This window comes from Arachis hypogaea, chromosome 18, assembly GCF_003086295.3.
Source record: "Arachis hypogaea cultivar Tifrunner chromosome 18, arahy.Tifrunner.gnm2.J5K5, whole genome shotgun sequence".
NCBI classification, from domain to species: domain Eukaryota; kingdom Viridiplantae; phylum Streptophyta; class Magnoliopsida; order Fabales; family Fabaceae; genus Arachis; species Arachis hypogaea.
Window position 1 is genome coordinate 30,606,084 of NC_092053.1, and position 26,965 is coordinate 30,633,048.

The window sequence follows — 26,965 nt, forward strand, 5'->3', positions numbered from 1 at the left end:
TTGTTAAAAATACGCAATTATATATCATATGTGTTATGTACTTGTATGTGCTGTCTTTTCTTTATTTATTATTTCATGTGTCATTATCCTAAGAGCACATGTTAAGATTATAAAAAAAAAATTATTGAAAATATAAAAGATTTAGATTGTCAATGCATTTATTTTATATTTATTAAATAAAAATATTTAAAATTTTTTATTAATAATAAATTTATCATATATCTTTATCATGTATTCTTATTACGAGCTATAAAGACACATATTAGCTAAATTTTTTATTTATTATTATTTTATTTTATTTATTGTTATTTCATTCTACAAAAATAACAACCATTTAATTTATCAAAATATAAAAAATAACCACTAATCAATTAAGTTATTACATAAAGAGTAATACTAGAAAGAGAATAATTTAAATTAATTTTATTTAAATTAACATTTAAAATTTTATGTGTGTAATATACACATATTATATTTAATATTATATATTTATTTCAACTATAATTATTAATAAATGCAAACAAAAATTAAAATAAAGCAAATTATGACTACCTATACTTTTTAAAGTATGACTCCCAAATAATTTTGTATATAAAAATGTGTATTTAAAATTATACAATTTTTTTTAGCAATTGCTCTACTGTAGAAGGAAAAAAACCTTATACATCTATAGAAAGGTATTGGTTGGATAGAATATGTAACATCTTAGTTCTCTTTAATCATGTTTTTTATTCAATAATTAATTAAATTCATAATAATTTAAATTTTAACTTCGTAATAAAAAGTTAAAAGATAATATACTTAAAAATTAATATATCTAATTTAAAAGTATAAAAATAGTAGTTATAATAAATTTGTAATTAACAATAAACAACTTTTTTACGAGATAGCCATAATTAATTCCATACTTATTAGATTTAAATAATCTTTAGCTACATGAAGAGATAAGTAAATTAGCTATATTCTTTGAATTCAGTACAAAAATTCAAATTCAATTAGATAGACAAATCTGTTACAAGTTCATAGTAGAAAATTACGTTGTAACCAATCAGTCTGACATACTAACAATATTTCATAAATATCTCAAGTTACAGGTATTCGATTAATGTTGTTCAAAGTTCGTTTTAAAGTTAACTCAATTCTATATAAATTTGTTTCTAATAACTATTTTCAAATTCTAAACATAGAAAACTTTATAAGGTTTCAAAGTGACGATTCAGATTAAAGATTCCACCTAAACACGAGTTAGATTCTTCTAACACAGTCTGCATATACTTAAGAGCCATTTAAATCTTTCATTTCTCATTTTATTCCTATTTTCTATATAAAAATGCTAAGTGACATATTTCTTCCATCTTCTATTATTGTCATTCATATACTTTTTCATTTCATTATAGAAAAAATTCTTACCTTTTTTCACTTTCTTACCCTCATTCTAAATCCTCTGAACTATACTAACTACAGAGACCAGAAATATAGAATTTTTTTTCTATAATAAAGCCAACACAGACTTAGATATTTGCATAGGATTTATATCTTTCGAAACTCAATATTTACATTAGTTTAACAAATAAGACATTTTAGTTATCATAACTTATTATTTATTTGTTTCTCGTATTGTCCTTATTAATAGTCTATGATCTATGAGTTTCTATCAAATTTTATTCACCCCAAATCTTAATCTCATGCATGTATTAAGAATAATGAAATCTATCTCTTAGCTAGAGATTCATACCTACATTAAAACTTACACAAAGACTAGTCATGAAATAAATCTCTTTTTACTAGCGAATTGTGCCTGTTTACATATATATATATATATATTTACGTGTCATATCTCATTTTTGAATATAGATGCTAGCGTTACATGTCATGATATAATATATCTTTATTACAGACACATAATCATCTTAATTATGTGCATTAAATAACCGAGGAAATGATTCTTTGATAAGAGAAAGTGACCCCCAAAGACAAGATAATCGAAGTAATCCTTTAGTAAAGGGAAGGTAAAATTAAAGAAGGTGATCGACAAGCTTTTGGGATAAGAACCTAATGCAAGGAAACTTCCATCAATTTTATACACGATTTGAGTTCAATACCCTTCAAAGTCAAAATAATGTTAAAAGAATATTTAAAAAAAATTAAAGTCAATTTCATGCGTTGCATAAGAGTGTATGTCAAATAAGGAATCGTTTTCTTTTTATGTTAAGAGAAGTTAGGAGAATACCAAGAGAAACCAAGTGAAGGATGATGTGTTTACATTTTGTATGATTAATATTATAAGCATTCAGTCATGAGTCACATGTGTCATGACATAAGTAAATGATAAACATCTAAAAATCACACCATTCTGACTAACAAAGACTTTTGAAAATAATAATTGAATAACATTGCATCATCACTGTTTTTATTTTAAAACTCGAAATGATTGGGGATAGATATGATGATACCATATAGAACTACTGAAAAGCTTTTGTTTTTCATCCCTCCCTTCGTACCATCTTCATAAACGACGTGGTACAAAATAATACGCTACTCGATTGAGCTAAAAAGACTAGAATACTATAAGATGATTAGGAACGAGATATCAAAGACATAGATACAGAATGTTAAGTACTTGCTCAAATTCATATTAAAAATGGAGGATAGGCGATTATTTTTAGTCATAGTAATACAAAGTGAGAGAATTAGAATTCTCTATGTGTTTTGTTTAACTTTATTGAGTGACTATGTAAGACCCGGTTAATTAACGGCTAATTAACCCATAAATGATAATTTATTCTAGAAAGCCAAAAATGTTATTTTTATGGCTAAATGTGATAGAGGAGATTGAGACGAGAATTTTGGTACCAATTTTATAGAATTCGGACCAAGATTGGACCGAACGGGCCAAACCGGGCCAACCGGACCCAAAGTGGGCCCTTGGCCCAACTAAACTAAACCAAAACCCTAGTTTTCAGCACTCTCTCTCCTCACAACACTCATATTCACGCTGAAATGGAGTAAGGGAGGGGAAGAACACTCTCTCAAGTTCTATCTCTCACTTGATCTTCAAACCACCATAACTTTTGATCTAGAGCTCCGATTGCCGCTCCGTTTATGGCCACGCGTTCACCGTGGAGAGCTCTACAAAACCCATACAATCAATCTTGAGGTAAGCCACATTTTACTGTTCGAAATTCCAGCCCTTGATTTCGAGTTTCATGAGCAAAAATGTTGAGATTTTGGGTTCTTTGATGTTATAGGACCCAACTCTCTTGAAGGAGAAGGTTAATCTTGTCTCTTTGGACCTTGGGTGTGGTAAGATTCTCAATCCTAGTGTAATTTATTGTTCTATGATGTTTGGGTATTGAGATGTTGTGTATGGATATGATGATTGTGGCTTAGGTTGTGTATATGTGAATATTGGAGCTTGATTGGTGATTTTTGAAAGCTTGGAAAAGGGTTTTGTGTGATAAAATCTGTTCTTGGAGGTGTTGATATCTTGAGAGCTTGTGGACAAGTGGTTTGGAAGTGCTCCGGTTGAGCGTGGAAAATCGGCTAAGGTATGGTTTCGGTTTCCCGTATCTAATATGTAATGTGGTAGGAAATACTTAGGCTAGAGGCCCTAAGATAGGCATTGAATTGATGATGTTGTTGAATGATTGAGATATATGATGTGATCATATATGTGATTATGAATATTGATGCCTTGATTGTGTGATATATGAGAAAATGCATGTTGTGATATATGCTTGATAGATGATTGAGGTTGAATTGATGGGTGGTACCATGTTGATGGTGAGTATGATGTTGATCATGTATAATGATGGTTGATTGGAAATGGTATTATTGGAAATTGGGATGAGGAAGGATGTATGACATGATATTGTGTTTGTCCTTTAGCCATTTGATTGAGAAGTGTTAAAATGGTTAGATGGTGATTTTGGGAATTTTGGGTAAAGGGTCAATGTGTGAGTTGAGGATGGCTTGTTGTTGATTTTGGTACATTTTGAATGATTTCTAAGAGAAGGGTTGAAATTGGCATGTTTTGATTGATTTTGAAAAGAGTTGAAAGTGGCTTGTTTTGAAAATGGCACTTTGTGGTTTTCTATGAAAATATGGTTTTTGGGCATAATTTGACGGGACATAACTTGGACTACAGATCTCTGATTTGTGCCAAATCTATTTAGAAATGAAATTGGATCCGGGATGTCCATGCCGTTCGAAGAACGGGTGAAAAACGATTTAAAATGAGGAAGTTATGTCCGTCGGAAGATTGGGGGTTGAATCTGTAAATTCTACAACTTTTTAACTTAGAAAATTTTTAGCAGAATGACCCTCCGCACGTAGGCGCACTTGGCGCGTACGCGCCGTTCTTCGAGAAAACGCCATCCACGCGTACGCGTGGTGTGCGCGGGCGCGTCGATGCGCTGCACCAAATGCCCAGCCATTTTCCCAAGAGTTGTGCCTGAGTTGTGCCAGTTTTGTGCCTGGAACGCAAGAGCACCCACGCGTACGCGTGGCTGAAGCTTGCGCATCGTTTGGCTAGTTTTCAACCCACGCGTTCGCGCGTATGACGCTTGCGCGTCGATGAGTTATAAGGCCATCCACGCGTGCGCGTGGAGTGCGCGTACGCGTGGCCCTGTTTTCATCCCAAAGTTGATTTTTGAGTTTTAAAAGCCAAATTTCATACTTCTAAGCCTCCGATCTCACCACTTATGTCTTAAATCATTATGATATGCCTAGCATGAGAAAAAGGGCTAGTGAATGTGGTAACTTGCGAGTGAAGCAAGGGGAAAAATGAATGATCATTGAGGATCATAGATAATTTATGTGAGATGCGGAGGATGGCGGTGGAAGTGCTTGTTATGCCATGGGCCGAAGGGCCGTAAATGTTAATGAATTGACTGGTTATGGATTTAACCGTGAGCCGGATGGCTAGATTATTGCCGTGTTACGGCGGAGCCATGTTTATGGCCAAGTATAAATGCATATATGCTGTTGATTGAATTGTGAATGTTTGCACTTCCACCATTGGAGATGAGGGTTTCCCTGGGTAGTAGCAATGGCTAGCCACCATGTGCTCCAGGTTGAGACTCGAAGCTCTGTTAACCCAATGTCGTAAGTGTGGCCGGGCACTGTGAAAGGCCCGGATGAGCTCGCCCCCGTAAATATTCACCAGTGATGGTGATGGATAAATATTCACCAGTGAGGGTGATGGATATGGATCATGATTATGATCAAGTTTATGATGAGTATAACTCGAGTTGGGGATGCACGACAGAGGGACAGTCCAATGGTTAGCTACCAGGACTTGTCGGGTTGGCTCTATAACCGACAGATGATATCATCAGCCACTAGGGACAGGCATGCATCATGAGCATACTACATGAATTGTTTGAGATTGCCTATTTGACTGCATATTACTTGCTAATTGTCTAAATGCCCTATCTGTTCCTATTTGTAAATTTCTTGTCTGATATAACTGTGTTTGCTATATTATACTCCTGCTGGTGGTTGGGAGGTCTGAAGGAATTGGAAAGGGAAGTATTAGTTAGACTGAAGAATCTTTAGTCAGTTGCCACTTACGGTTTAGCTTGTTTATAAGCTTTGATATTATCTGGAGGAAGTTCCAGGATTGCCTTCGGCTTTTCTCTATTATTATGTATTATATATGTGGAAGCTGTTACCGTACTGGGGACCTCTGGTTCTCACCCATGCGGATTTTGTGGTTTTCAGATGCAGGACGCGAGGCTTCTCGTTGAGGCATGTTGGAGACTTCTGGATTTAGCGAAGATCCTTTGTTCTCGGGACTCTGTTTTGGGTTATATATCTTGTTTAGATACTTTTATCTCCATTAAATAATACAAACTGTGATGACTCCTCTTATAGGAGGTTTTGGAGAATAGGTTTCTGTATTTGTGTCCCTTTGGGTTTTCCTTGGGGTTTTTCTTATTTTATCATATGTATATATTACTATGCTCGGACCGGTTATCTTCGCAGCCGGATTTTGAGTCTTGATATTCCCGTTTTTGACACTCTTTATATATATATGATCTTGCGTTAGCTTATCCTTTGCTCGTTACATTATCGATCGGAGTGTTGCGCGTTCGAGTTACGATTTTTGTTTACCCCTTTTTCTACAAAGGCTCCTAGTTATAATCAATTATTCATACTACTATACGTACTAAATTTTTGTTTTAGAGGTCGTAATACCTTGCCATCTCTGAATTATGACTTAAGCATAAGACTCTGTATGGTAGGGTGTTACAGACTACAATTGTGACTATAATGTTTTTTTATATGACTATTTGATGAGTAAAGTTCGTTATTGTTTTTAGCTTTATAATTTAGTACGTCCATTTTTTTTATTAGTATCACGAGGTCCATCTATATTTTTCAACTGGTAACGATTCTAATAATCAAGGCTCTCATTATTTTTAATTGACTTTCAAAAATAAAACTAGTTAAGTATTATTTTTTTATAAATTATTCTTTATAAATTACTTTATATAAAAATGTTGTAAAATTTGTGAATCAATAATCAATGTAAATAGGCATCAATACTTAACATACAGCAGCATCAAGTGAACCACAATTAACACACAAATGAACCGACAAAATTAGTTCAGCTTTGAACAAGTAGTAAAAAAGACTCAATCATCAATAAAAATACATCCATTCCATTTCTAGATCCAAATGAACCTCAATTAAATTAAGAAATGAACCAAAATTACTTAAGGAATTAAAAAACTTGGTCAATACTTAACAGCAGCTTCAAGTAAACCTCAATTAACACACAAATAAATCGAAATTAGTTCAGTTTTGAACAAGTAGTCAAAAAGACTCAATTATAAATAAAAATACATCCAATCCATTTCTGAATCTAAATAAATCTCAATTAAACTAAGAAATGAACCGAAATTACTTAGGGAATAAAAAATTTGGTCAATACTTATCAGCAGTATCAGGCCAGGTGAACCTCAATTAACACAAAAATAAACTGAAATTAGTTCAGTTTTGAACAAGCAAATAAAAAGACTCAATCATCAATAAAAACATATTAAATTCATTTCTGAATCCATATGAACTTCAATTAGGGAGAAGAAAAAGTAACAATAACAGCAGCAATAAAAGAACAATGATTGAGAGAAAACATGCGAAGAAGAAGACGGAACGCGACGAAGAAGAAGGAAGAATGCGAAAAAGAAGGAGGAAGAACGCGAAGAAGAAGAAAAAGGAATGCAAAGACGAAGAAGGAGGAATGCGAAGAAGAAGAAGGAATAACGCGAAGAAGAAGAAGGAACGCGAAGACGAAGAAGGATATGTTTGCGTTAGTGAAGTGCGTGTGTACACGCTGATGTAATGAAAGTGGTTTTTGTTGAGTTTAGGCCAATTTGGTTAGACTTGGTTGCCAAAAAGACTTGGATGTGTAGCTGGACTGATAACATATATGAGATATTTGCCAAAAAGTCTTGATTCGATCCGATCACCCAGTTCCTAACCAGTTTGACAATTAATTGACGGTTTTTAAAATTGGTGGTTTAACTTATAAACTGAATCAGACTTTTGAATAATTATCGGTTTGACCGTCTAACCAACCAGTTCGAATTGATTTTTAGAATATTATGTACGTACTAACATTTTGTTTGGATAGAGGATGGAAAATAAAAGAAAAAAAATAAAAAAAATAGAATTTTTTTATGTGTTGTTTGAATAAAGAGAAAATGAATGAAAAAAAATAATAAGATTTTTTTTATTTGGACGAAGAAAAGTGAGAAGAGATAAAATCACAATGGAATAAAATTATATTAATACTCTAGGTGTTTTATTTTTTTATTAATCAAAGAGTGAATTAATAATTTGAGTAAAGTAACAATTAGGTGCCTGAAGATTTTGATCTCAAACTAATTAGTCCCTGAAAAAAAGTACTAATTTGATCTTCCAAAACAACAAACGATGGACATGTTATGTCCTTCTATTAATTCATCATGTAAAACTTAAAGATGGTGTTTATATGTACCATGAACTATTGTGACGTGTTTATTTATAAAAGATTATTACGCAGATAATACTTTTTGGAGTAAAACTTCACCTATTTTAGTAAGATTTGTGGTAAATAAAGAGTAGTTGATAAAGGTTATATAGAAACTCAAAAGATAATGAATGTTTCGTTATCTAAAATTATATAGTTTCTATGCTCATGTGGCAGCAATAGGACACGCACTATTGTAGATAACGAAATATATGAGCAACTCTATTTTGTTTCACACTATTTATTATTGATAGAAGGACATACATGTCCATATTTTGCTATGGTTGAGGACCTAACTGATACTTTGTTTTCTTCAAGGATTAATTAATCCGAAATCGAAATTCTTAAAGATGTAATTGTCACTTTAATAATTTTTTTTATTATTTGCACATTTTCTCTTTGTTTTCATTTCATCTTTGAGAAGAAAAAATTTTAGTAAATCCCACACCAATTTTTCTTTTCAACTCATTTTTCTCTTTTCTTTTCAACTCAATTAAAAAAAAAATTTACTTTCTTAATTTATTTAACATTTTCTTTTCTTTCATATTCCCTTAATCCAAACAATGTATGAAGAATAGAAAAATTAGATGGAGTGAACCAAGTCAATCTCCTTAATGAATGGGTTAATTGCTTTAATTAACTAAAATCAAATTTAGAAAAATGACTATACACAGTCACAATCTCATATACTGTGATAAGAAGTATAACGGTATTATTATATATTAAAATTAACTACTAAAATAAATTATTAGTATATATATTAAAATATAAAATTTATATTAAAAATAAATTAAATTATACATATATTTATTTATAAATATATAATAATTAATTTTAATAACTAATTTTAGTATACAAATAACATTTTTAATTTTTTCTATTTGTATGTAAATAGCACCTATATTAGAGAGTTCGAATAACTATTTCCACTCTCCATTCAAGTGCTCATGCCTTTATAAATGACTATAGAGCCTCTCATCTCATAAGTCATAACACAAGACATTATGCATAACACATCCACTCATTATGACGTCTGAGTCCTGCAGGTACATCCCTCATCATAGGGAGCAAAAGATTTGGAGTAAGAGGATCGACAATGATGTGTGTCTCTTTCCTACCTTTAGGTAACTCTATACCAAAACAAAAAGCTAAGTAAATAAATTGAAAAAAAAATTATTCGTTGTACTGATTGTGTAGAGTAAATAGATAAAAATATATGAAAGAGTTTGAATGGATACAAATATACACCAAAATTCGTAAATATTCAAATACATCTAAAAGATTAAGTTTGATGGATAAAAATACATTTTTAGACTTTACAAACTTATTAATAACATGACATTTCTATTCATCCAAAACAATATTTTAGATGTACTTTAATATTTACGATCTTTTATGGGTACTTTTATGCACTCTAAACTTTTTCATATATATATTTTCATCCATTTATTCAATTGTGTATGACATATTATATTGAATCATTCATCATCTAGAGATTATCAGAGTTTTTAACATAACGAAGCACTCATCTAATCTAATGAGATGGTGATGAATGAACCAATACTTAGCACTCATAGCATAACTCTATCATTTCCTAGAACCACTTGGATACAACAGCTGGTTCAATAAGTAGTATGAATGTTGTAAGGAAACTAGCCCCATGAACTAGCACCTAACTATACCTTCTGGAATTGCCATTCCATTTATTTGAGTTCTGAATTTGATTGTCCCTACAAATCTATTATATCATCATCATTGACTGCCTTATAAAGGCAGTAATGAGAGAAATGGCGAACCTCATCTGAATTGTTTTGGTAGCTAGTCAGTATAAGATGGACTTTAGGAGTTAGGACATTTATGAAAATGGTCCAACTATATCCAAGGAAGGGAGACAATTATTGATATTACACAAAAAGAAAGTTGTACAAATAAATTAAAAACTTAATGATAAAAATATAATTTGTTCACAAATATGACAAATAAATTGATTGGAAAATGTTTCGTTAGTCTTTCCTCTCTCTACCCTTTCTTCAGCTTTCAGGTGTTGAAGGAATGCATTGCACAGAAGAATGTTCCTTGAAAATTGTTTAATAGAATAAATATAATATTTTATAACCAATACTTGTAATCCGTTGTAGTCTAGTTGGTCAGGATATTCGGCTCTCACCCGAAAGACCCGGGTTCAAGTCCCGGCAACGGAAATCTTTTTGTTAACAATCTACGATTCTCTACAGATCTTTACCTCTTCTTCTGCTATATACATTATTTTCCATTAATATTTCTTGGAAAGATAATCTTCCCTGTACCTTATGACTATTTTAAAATTATTATCACTAACAAAAAAATCTGTCATAATCAGAATCTGATTCTTCACCTAATAATAGGTTAATAACCCTTGAATGAAACAATTTGAGTTGGAAGAAAAATGTATATATGTTAATATATAGTTCTTAAACAACTTGATTGTAAATTACAAAAGAAAAAAATACTCTTAATAAATAAGGACTTGGAAGGAAAATGTCTCGTATAAATATTTATCCTCCATTCAAAAGTGTGGAAAATGAATGTCCAAAAATAAAGAATAATAAACAAAATGGACAATGATTGTTAAAGATGTTCTCATGTCAAAAGATAACGATTTTTCAAACGCATCCATAAATGTTTACAAATACCTATTCATAGGTAATAATTATCTTAAAAGGAAAAAATATGCATCCAAACCAACTCTGAATTAATCTCAAGCTTGAACCTTTGCAAGTGAAAACATTTCAAAACAATACACTACAATAAATAAGACTACGCTGCTCAGCAATCAATTTGCTTCACCAGCAGCTCCTACTGGACATGAAAAAACATGGTTTTAATTTTAAGGTTACACATAAAGGTCTAACATGCTATGAAAAATTAAATTCTTTTCTTTGTTTTTTTGCTACTAAATTTGTATCTCAGAATATTACAAGTACAATATAGCCGGTAAGAACCAATTGAATTATGTTGTTCCAACCTTAGCTTGAGCAGCAACCAACTCTTTTCAATGCAGAAACATCATTTTTAAGATCTATTTTCTCCCCTTTCGCGGGAACGGCAGCAGTTCCATTCTCTGCAGCCTCTACCGCTTTCTTGCTCACAATTCGGTAGATTTGAGTTAGAACTTCAGCGAATGCATTCTCTACATTGGTGGCCTCCAGAGCTGAGGTTTCCATGAAGTACAGTGATTCCTTCTCCGCATAAGACTTGCCGTCTTCGGTTGACACCGCTACAAGGTGGCGGAGATCTGATTTGTTACCAACAAGCATCACAACTATGTTGGCATCTGTGTGGTTTCGCAATTCTTTAAGCCATCTGTCAACATTCTCGAATGTTGCATGGCGGGTGACATCATACACAAGAAGTGCACCTACAGCCCCACGGTAGTAAGCGCTGGTTATGGCGCGATACCTGCAAAGAGAAACAATGAAAATCAATAACATGCAAAGTTAGGATATTCATTAAATACAATTTATCCATAACAATCGATTGTTTACTTTTATGCAATAATGCAAACTTGTGTTAATTATGATGGTAAATGACAAAATAAGCATAGTCATGTCATTGGCTACAAGACATGAACAAGATTGCAACCAAGAAGCAATGTCACACCCAACATTTTTAAGTTGGAAACTAATTTCACAATTACTCTAAACAAAAGACTAGAGTCCAAATGCAACATATCCTGGATTTCTACTTCTGAAAAATTGTACATACCATCATACCCTTCTAACAAGTATCTCTCACAATTAAGGTTTTCTGATTACCTCTTTTTTTACAAGGTAATAACTAATAAGCAGTATATAAGAGTAATTTAATTATTAATTTAACTATTTAAGTGATATGGGTAAGAATAAATGAATAATAGTAGTCAAAGAGCCATGTCCAAAATACGGTAATGATGTGTGCAACACATTCTTACAGCTATGTGATTTCAGAGTTACAGTTGCAATATCATATTTCCCGCTGATACACTATCCAGGAATTTCTGCAAGTAAAATTTCAATAACAGCTTAGTTTTACCTGACACAATTTTCGACATTCACATTAGGTGAACTAAGAGAGAGCTCAAAAGTCAAAACTTTGACCTCTTCAAGGTACATGTCATTTGACAATTTGTATCAAATGGATCGCATATGCTTCATTTAGACCATCATTCACCACAAAGAACGCATAACAAAAATTAAGCCTAGTAACAATATCTATTTACGAATCGGGCCATCAAACCTAAACAACCTGGTCAACCAAATCTCTGACTTGGATAAGGTATACCTTGAATCTAGAATATGACTGCCATGATTGAGAACATCTTCCACAAAGAGTTTGGCTGCTAATATACCTGTATTCTCACCTAGAAGAACCATGGAACCAAGAAGTTCGGGTTCAGTCCACACCACTAAGCAAAAACCCGAAGTTACATTTCTCCAAAACTTCCTAGTTCCTATATTAAGCGTATAACAACAGTATCTACGGTGTGCTTTCACTCTAGAGCACACACACTTAATTTTTTTACTCTCATTACTCAAAGAACATTCGAGTAACTTCACAAATACTTCCACCTTGCAAAATCCATCAAATTTACACAGATGCAGAACAATGCAAACTTTTCTAAAGAAGGAAAAATCCCATTATAAAGAAGTATGACATGTGCATTTGCCATTGTAAGAAACAAATGCAACAAAATCTATTCAGCAAGACAATTATCGGAGTCTAACAGAAAATATTTTCACTTTTTTTCTAATACACCGTGATTCAACCACGACATGCCTATGTCATCTTTCGTAATAATAATCAATTGAATTGCTGACCTAACTTAGTTAAATTCAGTTAAATAAACAAACCAGATTACTTTAGCCTCAGTTCCCTTTTTTTTAATAAGTTAATAATGACATAAGAGTAAGACAAGGATGTTTTAGATCGCCTTACAACATTTCCAGTTTCGCAAATATAAATAAAGAAATAAAATAACTCTTTGGTTCCAACTCTCCACAAATTGAATCTAACAGAATTACTGAAAAACTTATCTTTTATTTTTTTAAAAGATTAACAAATATTTGACACAAGATCACGATCCAGCCAACCGGCTTAGCAAAAGATAAATAAATAATAATAAAAAAGTGTATACCAACTTATCTTGATTTCAATTTTGAAATCAGCTCATAGTAATAAATAATTTAATAATTACCCAAAAATAAAAAATATGGTACGACCAAACATGGCTCAGATCCATTTTCAAAAGAAATTCAAATTGTTTCAGTCTAGATCGAATCTGAACCCAAGTAACCGACCTAATTATTTGCCACGTCAGCACGATCTTCTATTCGTCTCTTCCCATTGAACCCAAACAAAAAGAAAAAACACACCGAACAGAAAAAAAAGGAAAGCCAAAGAGAGAAAGAAGAAGAGAAGGGAGGAACCTTTCTTGACCGGCGGTGTCCCAGATCTGAGCCTTGATGACTTTGGAATCGACGTTCAAGGTGCGAGTAGCGAACTCGACGCCAATGGTGGACTTGGACTCAAGGTTGAACTCGTTCTTGGTGAACCGCGAGAGGAGGTTGGACTTTCCGACGCCGGAGTCGCCGATCAGGACCACCTTGAAGAGGTAGTCGTAGTCGTCGTCGGCTCTATAACCCGCCATTGAAGAGAGAATAAAGTAGGAAGATAGTGGTGTTGGTGTTGGGGATGAAGAGAGAGAGAGAGAGCGAGTGAGAGAGTGAAAGCAGTGGGAACTGAAGAACTGAGATGCGTGAAAAGAAAAGCGCTTAAAAAAGCGCCATAAATAAAATCAAGTGAAAATCAATCCCATCTTATATCTTAGTATTTTAAGTTTTTAACGCTGTATTAAATACTACTTTCAAAAAAATAAAAAAGGTAAATATCTAGGCTAAAAATTTTTAATATGGATTTTAGAAGTGTGCTTTACCTGAAAATATAAGTTTTTAGTGTATAAACAGGTGAGTAATTATTGCAGGCAAATAACGTACTGAGTTAACACACAATTAACGTGTTGGAGACGTGGCATAGTCGCATGCAACTAGGGGTGGCAACGGGGCGGGTTTTTACTCTATCCGACTCCGCCCACCGTACAACAACCCGCATAGAACCCGCCCCTCTTCTACCCGCGCGTAGTAAAACATTGAACCCTAACCCGTTCCTGCGGGTACCCGCCCCGTTCGTACCCACCCCTATAATTATTAAAATCTAATAAATAAAATTAAATTTCAAAATGTATATAACTATCATCACATACATAATATAAATTAAAGTAAAAATTTAAATATGATACAATATTATTAATCATTTACTAATTATTTTACATATATTATACATATTATATATTAAAATTATATATATTATATATATAGCGGGGCGGGTAGGGGCGGGTATTACCTAAACCCGACCCCGCTCCCGCCTCTCTCAAGAACCCGCCCCGCTAAAAACCCGCTCCGAGCGGATAGGGGTGGGATGGGTACCTGCGGATTCGAGTGGCATTGCCATCCCTATATGCAACACGCAGGTAATGTGTTGTCACGTGTCGCACATCCATTCAACACGCAGGTAACGTGTTGGACTATTTTTTTGATACCTCCACAATTTTTTAAACATCTATATTTAAACAAAACACCATTCTTTTTTTATATCTAAAATAATTTCTAAAATATCTATTTGATTCTATTTTTTTTTAAGAATAAATGTACTAAATTATTTAACCAATCATATGATATGCATATTAAAAATTAATTATTAAATTAATTTTTTATATAAAATATATATTAAAATATAAGATATATATTAAAAATAGATTAAATTATATAATTAATCTTTATATTTTTATTGAAATTATAATTTAGTTTTTACACTTAAAAATTATTTTATAGTTAAGTTTTTACTCTTCAAATATTATTAAAATTAATTGAATATTTTTTAGTATATTCACAAATTTGACCATATAGATTTGCAGGTGATTAGGGCTAAAGATGAGTCGAGCTGAGTTGAGTTAGACCAAGCTCAAATTCGGTTCACGGTTCAACTCTTTAACAATCAAGCCGATTTCATAAGTTCAAACTCGACTCAACGAAACATGAGCTTACTCAAAAAATAGGAATATAATCTATAATTCTATATTAATAAATTATAACTTATATATATTAAAAAATATTAAAAAAAAGATAAATTTTATATATTGTCTATCTATTAGTTATAAATTTTTTATTTATGTCCTATATCAAAATTATATATAAAAAATGACTATAAAATTTTAAATAATTAAGAACATTAATACATATGTAAAATTATATATTACTATTATATATATTAAATTATTAATACGCATATCCTATATGCATTTAATCTATATTTTTAATATTATATATAATAATCGAGCCCGCTCACGAGCTAATGAGCTGAGTTTATCTAAGTTCAAGTTCGGCTCATTTAATTTATGAGTTTAATTCCAGGTTCAAGCTCGCCTCACCAACTCATGAGTTCAACTTATCGAGCTATTAACGAGTCGAGTTCGAGCTGGCTCATGAACTAACTTGACTCACCTCCAGCCCTATAAGTGGCTCATAATAAAAGGCGAATATTAATACATTTTAAAGTTCTAAATTTAAGAATGACAAAAAAATTCACAGGCATCCTCTTCGTCTTTTTTACTCTCTTTGCACTCTCCTTCCTCAAGCTCTCTCTTTGCGCTCTCTCCTTCAAGCACAAATGTTTTGAGGTTCTTTCATAGTTAGAGATGCACATGGGTTGAGATTCTTATTCAGTCTTAGATCCATAAAATCATACTACTTTCAGGCTACACTAACCAGATCTAGATTGGGTGAAGTCCGAGTTTTGATAAATTTTATGTCAAAAAATTATGAAGCATTTATTTATAAAAAAGGAAAAAACATACTTATTATCGAGAAATTGATATTCATACTTAAACTTGAGTTTATCCATAAGTTCTAATTTTCATGCTTCTTTGATCTATTTCCTAATTCAACAAATGTGATTAAAAACAAAATAATAAGCTTATAATATTTTTTATTGGGATAATAAGTTTATAATTAATATAACATAATATTGGAATTACTTTAAAACATATATACCTTTTTTAGTCCTCTTAGGGTGCACATGAGTCGGGTGAAGCCATATTTGTCTTGACTCGGATCCGACTCTAAATAATAACCGGATCTATTTTTGATACCCTTACCCGACCCTAAACCCGGTAAAATCACAGCAAATTACAGTACAAGAAAAACGCTGAGTACCGTCGGATTTAGCATTGCAGAATAACAGCGGATTTACCGTTGGTAAAGACGTCAAATTCGTTAGTTTAAATTATTACAGCGAATTTATGTTTTTTATGGTAAATTCGCCGGTAATAATTGGAGGAAAAACAAAAAAAAATAGGCGCGTACTTTAGGATCGAATTTACCATCGGAAAAATTCGCTGGTAAATCCATTTAGTGAAACGCTGCGTTTTGGTGACCCGCAATGGTAGTGCAAATGCTCTCCCCATTCATTTCGAATCTGTTTCTCTCTTTCTCTCCCGTTTCTTCTCCCATTCTCTCTCTAACCCTCTCCCTTTCCGCCACTCCGTCAGCCCCGCCGCCGCCTCCTCAATCCGTCTCTCTCTCTCTCTCTCTCCCATTTCTTCTTCCATTCTCTCTTTAACCCTCTCCCTCCCAGCCACTCCATCAGCCCCGCCGCCACATTCTCTCCGGTAGCCCCTCTCCCTCTCGCTGCCATCCACTTTTGCCAGCCACTACCAACATTCTCCCGTCCACTTTTGTGTCTGCATTTTTTGGTAAATAAATTTTGGTTTTTGTTTTCGTTAAATTTAGGATTAATTTAGGTTTTTTTTATAATTAGTATTATGATTTAGTTAGAAATAATTTTTATGTTTAGTGAATTTACGTGGTTAAGATAGGATTAGATTATGTTTTTAGACTTTTGTGAGTTCTAATATTGTAATGATGTGATATTATTGTTGTTGTGCTATTGATTTTGAATTGGAATTGAATTTAGTAAATTAGTGATACTCAAACTTGAATGCATATATTTCACATAGTTCAAGTTATTCTATTCAAATAGGCATATTGTTTGATGGTAATCAGTGACTAAGAGAAGGGGGTTGAATCTTGGCCTCCCTTTCTACTTTGCATATAACTTTACTTTCTGATGTAGAATATAGGAGAAATTTTGGTTTTGTATCCTGACACAAGAAAGGCAAAACACTATGGCCTTTTAGAACAAATATAGTGAGACGTTGTTGAGTTGATAAATCAGAAGACACTTTTGTTTTTGTCTCCTAAGTTGCAGAATCAGAAACAGAGAGAAGAGTAGAAAGTGACACACAAATGTATCCTAGTTCGGTTACTCAGTGCAATGTAGCCTACATCCAGTCTTCATCACAACAATGATAAAATTTCCCTATCTATTCAACAGTTTACATTCACCAATTCTCTCTAAAATTTACCCCAATCCTATCTGGGACAAGTCCATATTCTAACCCAACCTAAACTTGACTAGGACTCACCCTAGCTTTCAACAGCAAAGTGCTAACCCAACTTGCAAGGAAATCCACTCAAGATCATGACACAAAACAGAAATTGCCTTTTTTCACTCATTGGCTTCTACTTACAAACCTCACCATGTTTGCCTTTTTTCTAATGAAACTCAGATAAACTAAACTGAGAAAAATAATTACTAAATAAAAACCATGAAGGAGAAGAACAAGAATAGCTCAGGGAGCTATGGGAACCGAAACAAGTGCTCTTTCTCTCTTGCTCAATCCTTGGCCGTTCACCCCTATTATAGAGGAATGAAGCTTCCAAGGTTTGAACCAAGTTCAACACTTGGGTTGTCTTCTTCTCCAACATCAGAACCAGCAGCGGCGTGGTCAAAGGAGAGAGAAGGCTGAGACATTGACATGCATCCTTACCATTCTCTTTCATCATTTTTCTTTAGGCTCCTTGAATCTAGACCGTGTATCTTTTCTTTGGTCCCAAGTTTGATTTTTTATCATTAATGAGCCACTGAGTACTTTTGACTTCATTCTCTTCATAGTTGCTTGAATGGTGCTTGTAGCTCAGAGAATTTCTTCGCAGTTTCTCGTTGAAGCACAAATGGGAAAATCACCTTTTTGTGATCTTCTGTTGCGTTGAGATCTTTCCTTTGTTGTAGCCTTTTTACTTTCCCTTCTTACTTGAAAATGGAAGCTATCTTTTTGTTCTTCTTCTTGCCCTAGCTTCGGATCTTTCCTCTTTCTTGGTTCAGAGATTGATGTGATAATGAATAAAAGGAAAGAGAGAGAAGAGAGAGTTTGTAATTAGTGAAAGTGAAGGAAGATTCAAATGCACTTTAATTTGTTTACCAGGTTGGTGACTATGTTGAAGAGAGATGGGTTTGTTTGTGTTCACCGAAATGGACTTGGATCTTTAATTGGGCCAAGTTTCTTTTTTTTCTTTCACATTATTTCAACAACATATTGAATCAAATATTGTTTATGTTGAACTTGATATTGGGCCAGTGTGCGTGTGGGCTTGTTTTATTTCAATTTAATTTCTGCACACTAAACAAAATACATCACAAAACCAATTTGATAATAATCCAAATAATGTTTGTTAATCACTTTTATCATGTTCTAGTTTTCTAAACTCAACATTGTTAAAGTTTATGAAGTTGGAATATGCACTTATCTCTTTTGTTTAATTTGATTTCAATGGATAATATATTTCTTTAACTAAGTTTAACATAGTTTATTTTGATTAAGCATTTTAAATGATGTTGTGAATATGTTTAGCATTTTTTTTATTGGTATCTTCTTTGCAGACATGACGACGGATAGAGGTGTTGTGGATTAACCTAGTGGTTGTGGTCATGGTAGAGGGAGGATTTTTGCTGGTACTCCTGAAAATTCAGGATCCTCTCCCTCTACTTGTGACGTCATAGGTTACGGGTGCATCGGAACAACCGTTCATCATGGTCCTAACCTCAACTACGTCCCTGCATCAACGGTGACGACGCCGCCTCCATTCGCTCAGCTGCCCCTGTCTCAGCGACGCCGCCTCCAGCGATGGACATCACGGTGCCATAATCCTCTCACAAAATCCAGCCAGCCAATGTCCCTCCACCACCTCCCATCGTACGGATGATGATTTGGTCTAATGACAGAATGACGTAAGTACTACTTTAAGTCTTTTATATGCTAAAAGTGTTTGATAATTCGTGATTAGTGATTCTTGATTATTGATTCTAGTTTTAATGGATTTAGGGTTGTAGGTTTGAATTGCTGAAAGTGTTTGATATATCCTGATTATTGATTCTTGATTATTGATTCTAGTTTTAGTGGATTTAGGGTTGTAGGTTTGAATTGCTGAAAGTATTTGATATATCCTGATTATTGATTCTTGATTGTTGATTCTAGTTTAGTGGATTTAGGGTTGTAGGTTTGAACTGCTGAAAGTGTTTTATATATCCTAATTATTGATTCTTGATTATTGATTTTAGTTTAGTGGATTTATGAATGTTGCTTCTTGATTATTAACTGTTGTTCATTGATTGTTGACAATTGGTGTTGTTTAAGTTAATTATTGATGGATAGAATTTGTGGCACATTCTAGTTATAGATGAATTCGCATACGCATACAAGAAGTCGCGTACGCATGGGTGCTGAACAGAAAGCATCGTTCGCGTACCAGATCATGTGGTTGTGTACGCATACTCAAGTTTTTCACATTCCGCGTACGCATGCAAGGTGCCGCGTACGCATAGGTGCCAAACAGAATTGCACGCTTGTGTATGGGGGACCTGTGTACGCATACCCCTTCAGATTTGCAAAATTTTGTATAGTTACATAAAATCAATTTTAAACACCAAACTTTAAACGTTCATAACTTTCTCTACAAATATCCATTTTCATCAAACTTTATACCACCTTAAAGATCTTTAAATGAACTTTAATTTAAGACAATTTCAACCAACTTCAAAAACAGAGGCTCAAGTTATGATGCGTAAAAGTTCACTAAAAATTGATTTTTACAAAAAATTTGCTAGGTCCTCAAACTTCCAAAATTCACAGTCAAACTGTTCCGAGGGTTACCTGAAACTGGAGGTCGATCTCGGACGAGATCTTCTGTACCGGTCAGAGATAGCATGTCCGGCTGGCTGATGGCGGCCGGAGCTGTTGTATCCGACTTGTTGGATTTACAGCACTGCTGATCCTTGGTCACCGAAGGGTGGGGGGTACCTGCAAGAGACTCCGATGCTTAAGTTAGCACGGGTATTAAGCAGGTTTTTATGTAGAATCAGAGTATGAGTTATACCTGGGTGCTCCAGTGTATTTATAGTAGTGTGGGCTGACCTTTCTGATAAGATAAGTTAGTTATCTTATCTTATCTTATCCTGTTTTGGATGAAGTCAGCTTATTTTCAAGGGAACCGCCTTTATCTCTATAGGCTGGGATTGCCTTTGGATTTTGGTCGTGTTCCTCTATTTGGGCCCTTTATTGGGCTTTCCTGTCGATTTGGCCGAGCTCTTTAGAAGAGGTCGGATAGTCTGACCTGAAGAGGTCGGTCGCTTTGTTGTCAATCATCCCGAGTCGGGTAGCTCGACCCAGGGTATGAACAGTGCCCCTGCTTGAGCTCGGACTTCTTTTTTGAGGTCGACTCCTTTGACTTTGATCTTTAGTGAAACCGAGTTCAAGCATTTTGTCGATTTCTTCCTTTTGTAGACTCTTTTTGAATGTAGAACATTTTCCTCTAAAACCGCGCGCTTTTATATCAGCGCTTTGTTTTTTGGGAATGTGAGAGGGTTTAATACCTTCATTAATTGGTATTAATTGTCCCGTTTTCTCTTGGCTTTTATTTTGAATCTCTCAATCAAAAAACGGTTTCTCTTCTTCGCTCTTCTTCGTAACTTCTTCCTTTACTCTCTCATTTTCTGTTTCTTTCGTAGTTCCTTCCCGCAACGCCTGTTCAGCTACTGCTTTCTGAGGAAGAGGGGTGATTTCCAAATTTCTCCTTCTATCTTCGCAGTTTTCCGCTTCGAGGGGTGGCTTTGGTGCTTCTTCTCTTCAGCTTCCTTTTTATTTTCCAGGTTCGATTTTCTTCCTCTCTTTCTTTATATGTCTATTTTTTGAATTTTGCTCAGAGAAAGTTTGAATCTTTTCTGCTTTTACTGCACCTGATGTGTTCTGGATTTTCTTCGTTTTTAGTGTGAATCTTTTTTCTTTTCTTGTTGCCTGAATCTAAAAATTGGGGCTTTTGCATGTTTGTTGTTGTTGTTGTTTCTGCTTGTGCCTTCGATGGTGGTTTTGCTTGATTCTGAAAAAGTTTGCGTCTTTGGTGATTTTCTGCTAGGCATTTTTGATTTTGACAATGCTTTGGCTGATAGACTGCAAAAAGGTAGTGACTTTGTGTTTTTTACTTTGTTTTCATTTTGAAACCTTATTTTCTCCTTTGATGAGTGCCGGGACGTAAGCTGTAGAATTTTCTTGAAACCTTGCTTTGTTACTGCCTCCAAAGGATGCCCCAGGGCTTTGGTTTGAGTCTTGGGGTTTTCCTTTCCTGTTTGTTCGTCTGTCGAGTTGTTTTGCCCCTCATCCGAGATGTTTTGTTAGTAATCCACTCTTCTTTTCTTATTGTAGTATTTAATTGGCCTCATGTCTTCTCGCAATAACGTTGTAGAGATGTCTTCCCAGGTTCCCGAGGGCATGGCCGATTGGGTGGACTCGATGGTTCTTATGTGTGTCTCTTTGGTTGATTCCGAGTTTTGCGCGCAGCTTAGGCAGTTTCATAGGGTCTGTAGTAATCCTAGTGATGAGAAGAATTATGAACTTGTCCCTCCCTCTTCTGAGGAGAGAGTTTGTTTCTCTACTCGGGTTGTTAATGATCGCCTTTTTTTCTATGCTTATGACTTCTTCTTTGGTCAGCTGGGTATCACCCTTCCTTTTACTGAGTTTGAGACCGACCTGTTATGGTCCTGTAATGTTGCTCCCTCCCAACTTCACCCTAATTCCTGGTGTTTCATTAAAATTTTTCAATTGTTGTGTAATGGTTTTGGTATCCCTGCCTCGCAATCTCTCTTTTTCTACCTATTTATCTTGACAAAGCCTGGAGTAGTAAAAAAGAAGGCAGCGTGGGTCTCCTTCCGATCTTCCCAGGAAAAGAAGGTCTTTTCCATGTTTGATGAATCGTTTCGCGATTTTAAGAACTATTTTTTCAAGGTCCGAGCTGTTGAAGGAGCTCGGCCCTTTTTCCTAGACGAGAATGATGAGCCCGCCTTTCCCTTGGAATGGCAAAAAGATGTGAGAGTGTCCAGATATACGTGGGAAATGTTGGATGAGGCTGACCGAGCTTTTGTGACTGTCTTGGAAGAACACTGGGGTCAATCCCCCTATCTTGATACAAAGAAATTTTTAACCAATCCCTCTCTTCTTCAAACTGAGCTGGGTATTTTGAGTTTCCTTTGTTATTTGTTTATATTGCTTGTGAATGCCTTTCCGACTTGTAGCTTAATTTCTTGCTGTTGTGTCTTATTTGCAGAGGCGATGAAGAATAATGAATCCATGAAGGCTTTTAAGAGGGCACAGAAGGCGACTGCTGCCAAAAACATCTCGGCTAAGGCGGCCGGGGAGGGATCTTCCCAAGTGCGTGTGAAGCCGTCCATGCCGAGTTCTCCCGGGATGAGGAAGGAGATCTGATGAGCGGATAATTTATACGCTTTTTGACATTGTTTTTAGTATGTTTTTAGTAGGATCTAGTTACTTTTAGGGATGTTTTCATTAGTTTTTATGTTAAATTCACATTTCTGGACTTTACTATGAGTTTGTGTGTTTTTCTGTGATTTCAGGTATTTTCTGGCTGAAATTGAGGGACTTGAGCAAAAATCAGATTCAGAGGTTGAAGAAGGACTGCTGATCCTGTTGGATTATGACCTCCCTGCACTCAAAGTGGATTTTCTGGACCTAAAGAACTCAAAATGGCGCGCTTCCAATTGCGTTGGAAAGTAGACATCCAGGGCTTTCCAGCAATGTATAATAGTCCATACTTTGGCCAAGAATAGATGACGTAAACTGGCATTCAACGCCAGCTTTCTACCCAAATCTGGCGTCCAGCGCCAGAAAAGGAGCCAAAACCAGAGTTGAACGCCCAAACTGGCACAAAAGCTGGCGTTCAACTCCAAGAAGGACCTCTACACGTGCAACACTCAGGCTCAGCCCAAACACACACCAAGTGGGCCCAGGAAGTGGATTTATACATCAATTACTTACTCATGTAAACCCTAGTAGCTAGTTTATTATAAATAGGACCTTTTACTATTGTATTAGGCATCTTTGGATTACCTTATGATCCTTTGATCACGTTTTGGGGGCTGGCCATCTCGGCCATGCCTGGACCTTCACTTATGTATTTTCAATGGTAGAGTTTCTACACTCCATAGATTAAGGTGTGGAGCTCTGCTGTTCCTCAAAGATTAATGCAAAGTACTACTGTTTTCTATTCAATTCTTCTTATTTCGCTTCTAAGATGTCCATTCGCACCTAAGAACGTGATGAAGGTGATGATTATGTGTGACGCTCATCATCCTTCTCCCTTATGAATGCGTGCCTGACAAACACTTCTGTTCTACATGAAATAAGCTAGAATGAGTATCTCTTAGATCTCCTAACCAGAATCTTCGTGGCGTAAGCTAGAATGATGGCGGCATTCAAGAGAATCCGGAAGGTCTAAACCTTGTCTGTGGTATTCCGAGTAGGATTCAATGATTGAATGACTGTGACAAGCTCCTAACTCGCGATTGCAGGGCGTTAGTGACAGACGCAAAAGGATAGTAAATCCTATTCCAGCATGATCGAGAACCGACAGATGAATAGCCGTGCCGTGACAGGGTGCGTGAGCATATTATTCACTGAGAGGATAAGATGAAGCCATTAGCAAGGGTGATGCCTCCAGACGATTAGCCGTGCCGTGACAGGGCATTGGATCATTTTCCCGAGAGATGACCGAAAGTAGCCATTGACAGTGGTGATGTATCACATAAAGCCAGCCATGGAAAGGAGTAAGACTGATTGGATGAAGATAGCAGGAAAGCAGAGGTTCAGAGGAATGAAAAGCATCTCCATTCGCTTATCTGAAATTCCTACCAATGAATTACATAAGTATCTATATCCCTATTTTATTATATAATATTCAAAAACACCATTATCACTTTACATCTGCCTGATTGAGATTTACAAGGTGACCATAGCTTGCTTCATACCAACAATCTCCGTGGGATTCGACCCTTACTCACGTAAGGTATTACTTGGACGACCCAGTGCACTTGCTGGTTAGTTGTATCGAAGTTGTGACAAATTATGAATGTGTAATCATGATTACGCGTACCAAGTTGCTCACATGCCAGGAATTGTTCGAGCCTGGACATCACAATTTCGTGCACCAAGTTTTTGGCGCCGTTGACGGGGATTGTTCGAGTTTGGACAACTGACGGTTCATCTTGTTGCTCAGATTAGGTAATTTTCTTTTTGTTTTATTTTCAAAAAAAAAAATTTTCAAAAATCTCTCATCTGTTTTCGAAAAAAAAAAGAAAAAAAAATAAAAAAATAAAAATGTTTTCAAAAATTTTATTCAAGATTTTTAAGAATGAATTCTAGTGTTTCATGAAGCATGTGAAGCCTGGCTGGCTGTAAAGCCATGTCTAAATTCTTTTGGACTGAGGCTTCCAAACCATCAGAGGTAAGTTACATACTTGATAAATGATGAGCAGCAATTTGTTATCAAGAGCAATATACTCTGGTGTTAAATGCTGAAGCTTGGCTGGGCATTGGCCATGTCTAGTGTTTTGGACTGGAGCTTTCTTTGAAAGCTTGGCTAGCTAGTGAGCCATGTCTAATTCCGGGACTGAAGCTTTAGACTAAGAATGCAAGATTCCTGGAATTCATATTAAAAATTTTGGAATCCTTATTTTTTTTTTCATATAATTTTCGAAAAAAAATCCAAAAAAAAATTAGAAAATCATAAAAATCAAAAATATTTTTCTGTTTCTTGTTTGAGTCTTGAGTCATGTTATAAGTTTGGTGTCAATTGCATGTGCATCTTGCATTTTTCGAAAATTCTCATGCATTCATGGTGTTCTTCATGATCTTCAAGTTGTTCTTGGTAAGTCTTCTTGTTTGATCTTGATGATTTTTTGTTTTGTGTCTTTTCATGTTTTTCATATGCATTCTTGAATTCTTAGTGCCTAAGCATTAAAGAATTCTAAGTTTGGTGTCTTTCATGTTTTCTTTGCATTAAAATATTTCAAAATTGTGTATATGATGTTCATCTTGACATTCATAGTGTTCTTGGTGTTCATCTTGACATTCATAGCATTCTTGCATGCATTCATTGTTTTGATCTAAAAATTTCATGCATTGCATAATTTTCATGTTTTTCATAAAAATTTCAAAAATCAAAAAAATATCTTTCCCTTTTTCTCTCATTAAATTCGAAAATTTGAGTTGACTTTTTCAAAAATTTTTAAAATCAAATTGTTTCTCATGAGTCAAATCAAAATTTCAATTTGAAAATCTTATCTTTTTCAAAATCTTTTTCAAAAATCAAATCTTTTTCAAAATTCTTAGTTATTTTCGAAAATTCCAAAAATATTTTTCAAAAATCTTTTTCTTATTTTTATATCAAATTTTCGAAAATAACATAATCAATTAATGTTTTGATTCAAAAATTTGAAGTTTGTTACTTGCTTGTTAAGAAAGATTCAAACTTGAAGTTCTAGAATCATATCTTGTGATTTCTTGTGAATCAAGTCATTAATTGTGATTTTAAAAATCAAATCTTTTTTAAAACTAATTTTATCATGTCTTTTCAAAAATATCTTCTCATCTTATCTTTTTCAAAAATTTGATTTCAAAATATCTTTTCTAACTTCCTAACTTCTTATCTTCTTAAAAATTTGTTTCAACTAACTAACTAACTTTTTGTTTGTTTCTTAACTTTTTCAAAACTACCTAACTAACTCTCTCTCTCTAATTTTCGAAAATATCTTCCCTCTTTTTCAAAATTTCTTTTTAATTAACTAATTATTTTTATTTTTATTTTTGATTTCAAAAATTTTCGAAAATCACTAACATTTTTCAAAAACTATTTTCAAAAATCACTAACTCCTTTTTAAAAATAATTTTCGAAAATTCCCTCCTTCTCTCTCATCTTATTCTATTTATTTATTCATCTACTAACATCTCTTCCTCACATCATCACCAAATTCGAACCCCCTCCTCTATCTGTGTTCGAATTTCTTCTTCTTTTCTTCTACTCACACAGGGATCCCTATACTGTGGTATAAAGGATCTCTATTATTATTATTATTTTTCTGTGCCTTCTTCTTTGTCATATGAGCAGGAGCAAGGATAAGAACATTCTTGTGGAAGCAGATCCAGAACCTGAAAGGACTCTGAAGAGAAAATTAAGAGAAGCTAAATTACAACAATCCAGAGATAACCTTTCAGAAATTTTCGAACAGGAAGAGGAGATGGCAGCCGAAAATAATAATAATTTAAGGAAGATGCTTGGTGACTTTACTGCACCTAATTCCAATTTACATGGAAAAAGCATCTCAATTCCTGCCATTGGAGCAAACAACTTTGAGCTGAAACCTCAATTAGTTTCTCTGATGCAGCAGAACTGCAAGTTTCATGGACTTCCATCTGAAGATCCTTTTCAGTTCTTAACTGAATTCTTGCAGATATGTGATACTGTTAAGACTAATGGAGTAGATCCTGAAGTCTACAGGCTCATGCTTTTCCCTTTTGCTGTAAGAGACAGAGCTAGATTATGGTTGGATTCTCAACCCAAAGATAGCCTGAACTCTTGGGATAAGCTGGTCACGGCTTTCTTAGCCAAGTACTTTCCTCCTCAAAAGCTGAGC

At 34.4% G+C, this 26,965-nt stretch overlaps 1 protein-coding gene, 1 long non-coding RNA gene and 1 other non-coding gene across 3 annotated transcripts; 2 read left to right on the plus strand and 1 right to left on the minus strand.

Moving 5' to 3' along the window:
- The first annotated feature begins 2,967 nt into the window (after positions 1-2,967).
- On the plus strand, positions 2,968-6,056 carry LOC140181548 (uncharacterized). The gene is made up of 4 exons (XR_011876328.1): positions 2,968-3,157; positions 3,249-3,303; positions 3,391-3,548; positions 5,725-6,056. It is a non-coding gene; the product is annotated as an uncharacterized lncRNA (long non-coding RNA).
- Positions 6,057-10,148: 4,092 nt separating this feature from the next.
- TRNAE-CUC (transfer RNA glutamic acid (anticodon CUC)) lies at positions 10,149-10,221 on the plus strand. Its single transcript has one exon. It is a non-coding gene; the product is annotated as a tRNA-Glu (tRNA).
- A 509-nt stretch (positions 10,222-10,730) lies between these two features.
- LOC112771023 (ras-related protein RABA1b) lies at positions 10,731-13,863 on the minus strand. The gene is made up of 2 exons (XM_025815568.3): positions 13,465-13,863; positions 10,731-11,458 (listed from the first exon to the last, which is right to left on the minus strand). The coding sequence occupies exons 1-2, from the start codon at positions 13,683-13,685 to the stop codon at positions 11,026-11,028; spliced, it is 654 nt and encodes a 217-aa protein (XP_025671353.1). The 5' UTR covers positions 13,686-13,863; the 3' UTR covers positions 10,731-11,025.
- Between the last annotated feature and the right edge of the window lie 13,102 nt (positions 13,864-26,965).

Coding starts and splice junctions, on each gene's coding strand:
- LOC112771023 (XM_025815568.3), bottom strand. CDS start 13,685: ATGGCGGGTTATAGAGCCGACGACGACTACGACTACCTCTTCAAGGTG. Junction 11,459..13,464: donor GACACCGCCGGTCAAGAAAG/GTTCCTCCCTTC, acceptor TTCTCTTTGCAG/GTATCGCGCCATAACCAGCG.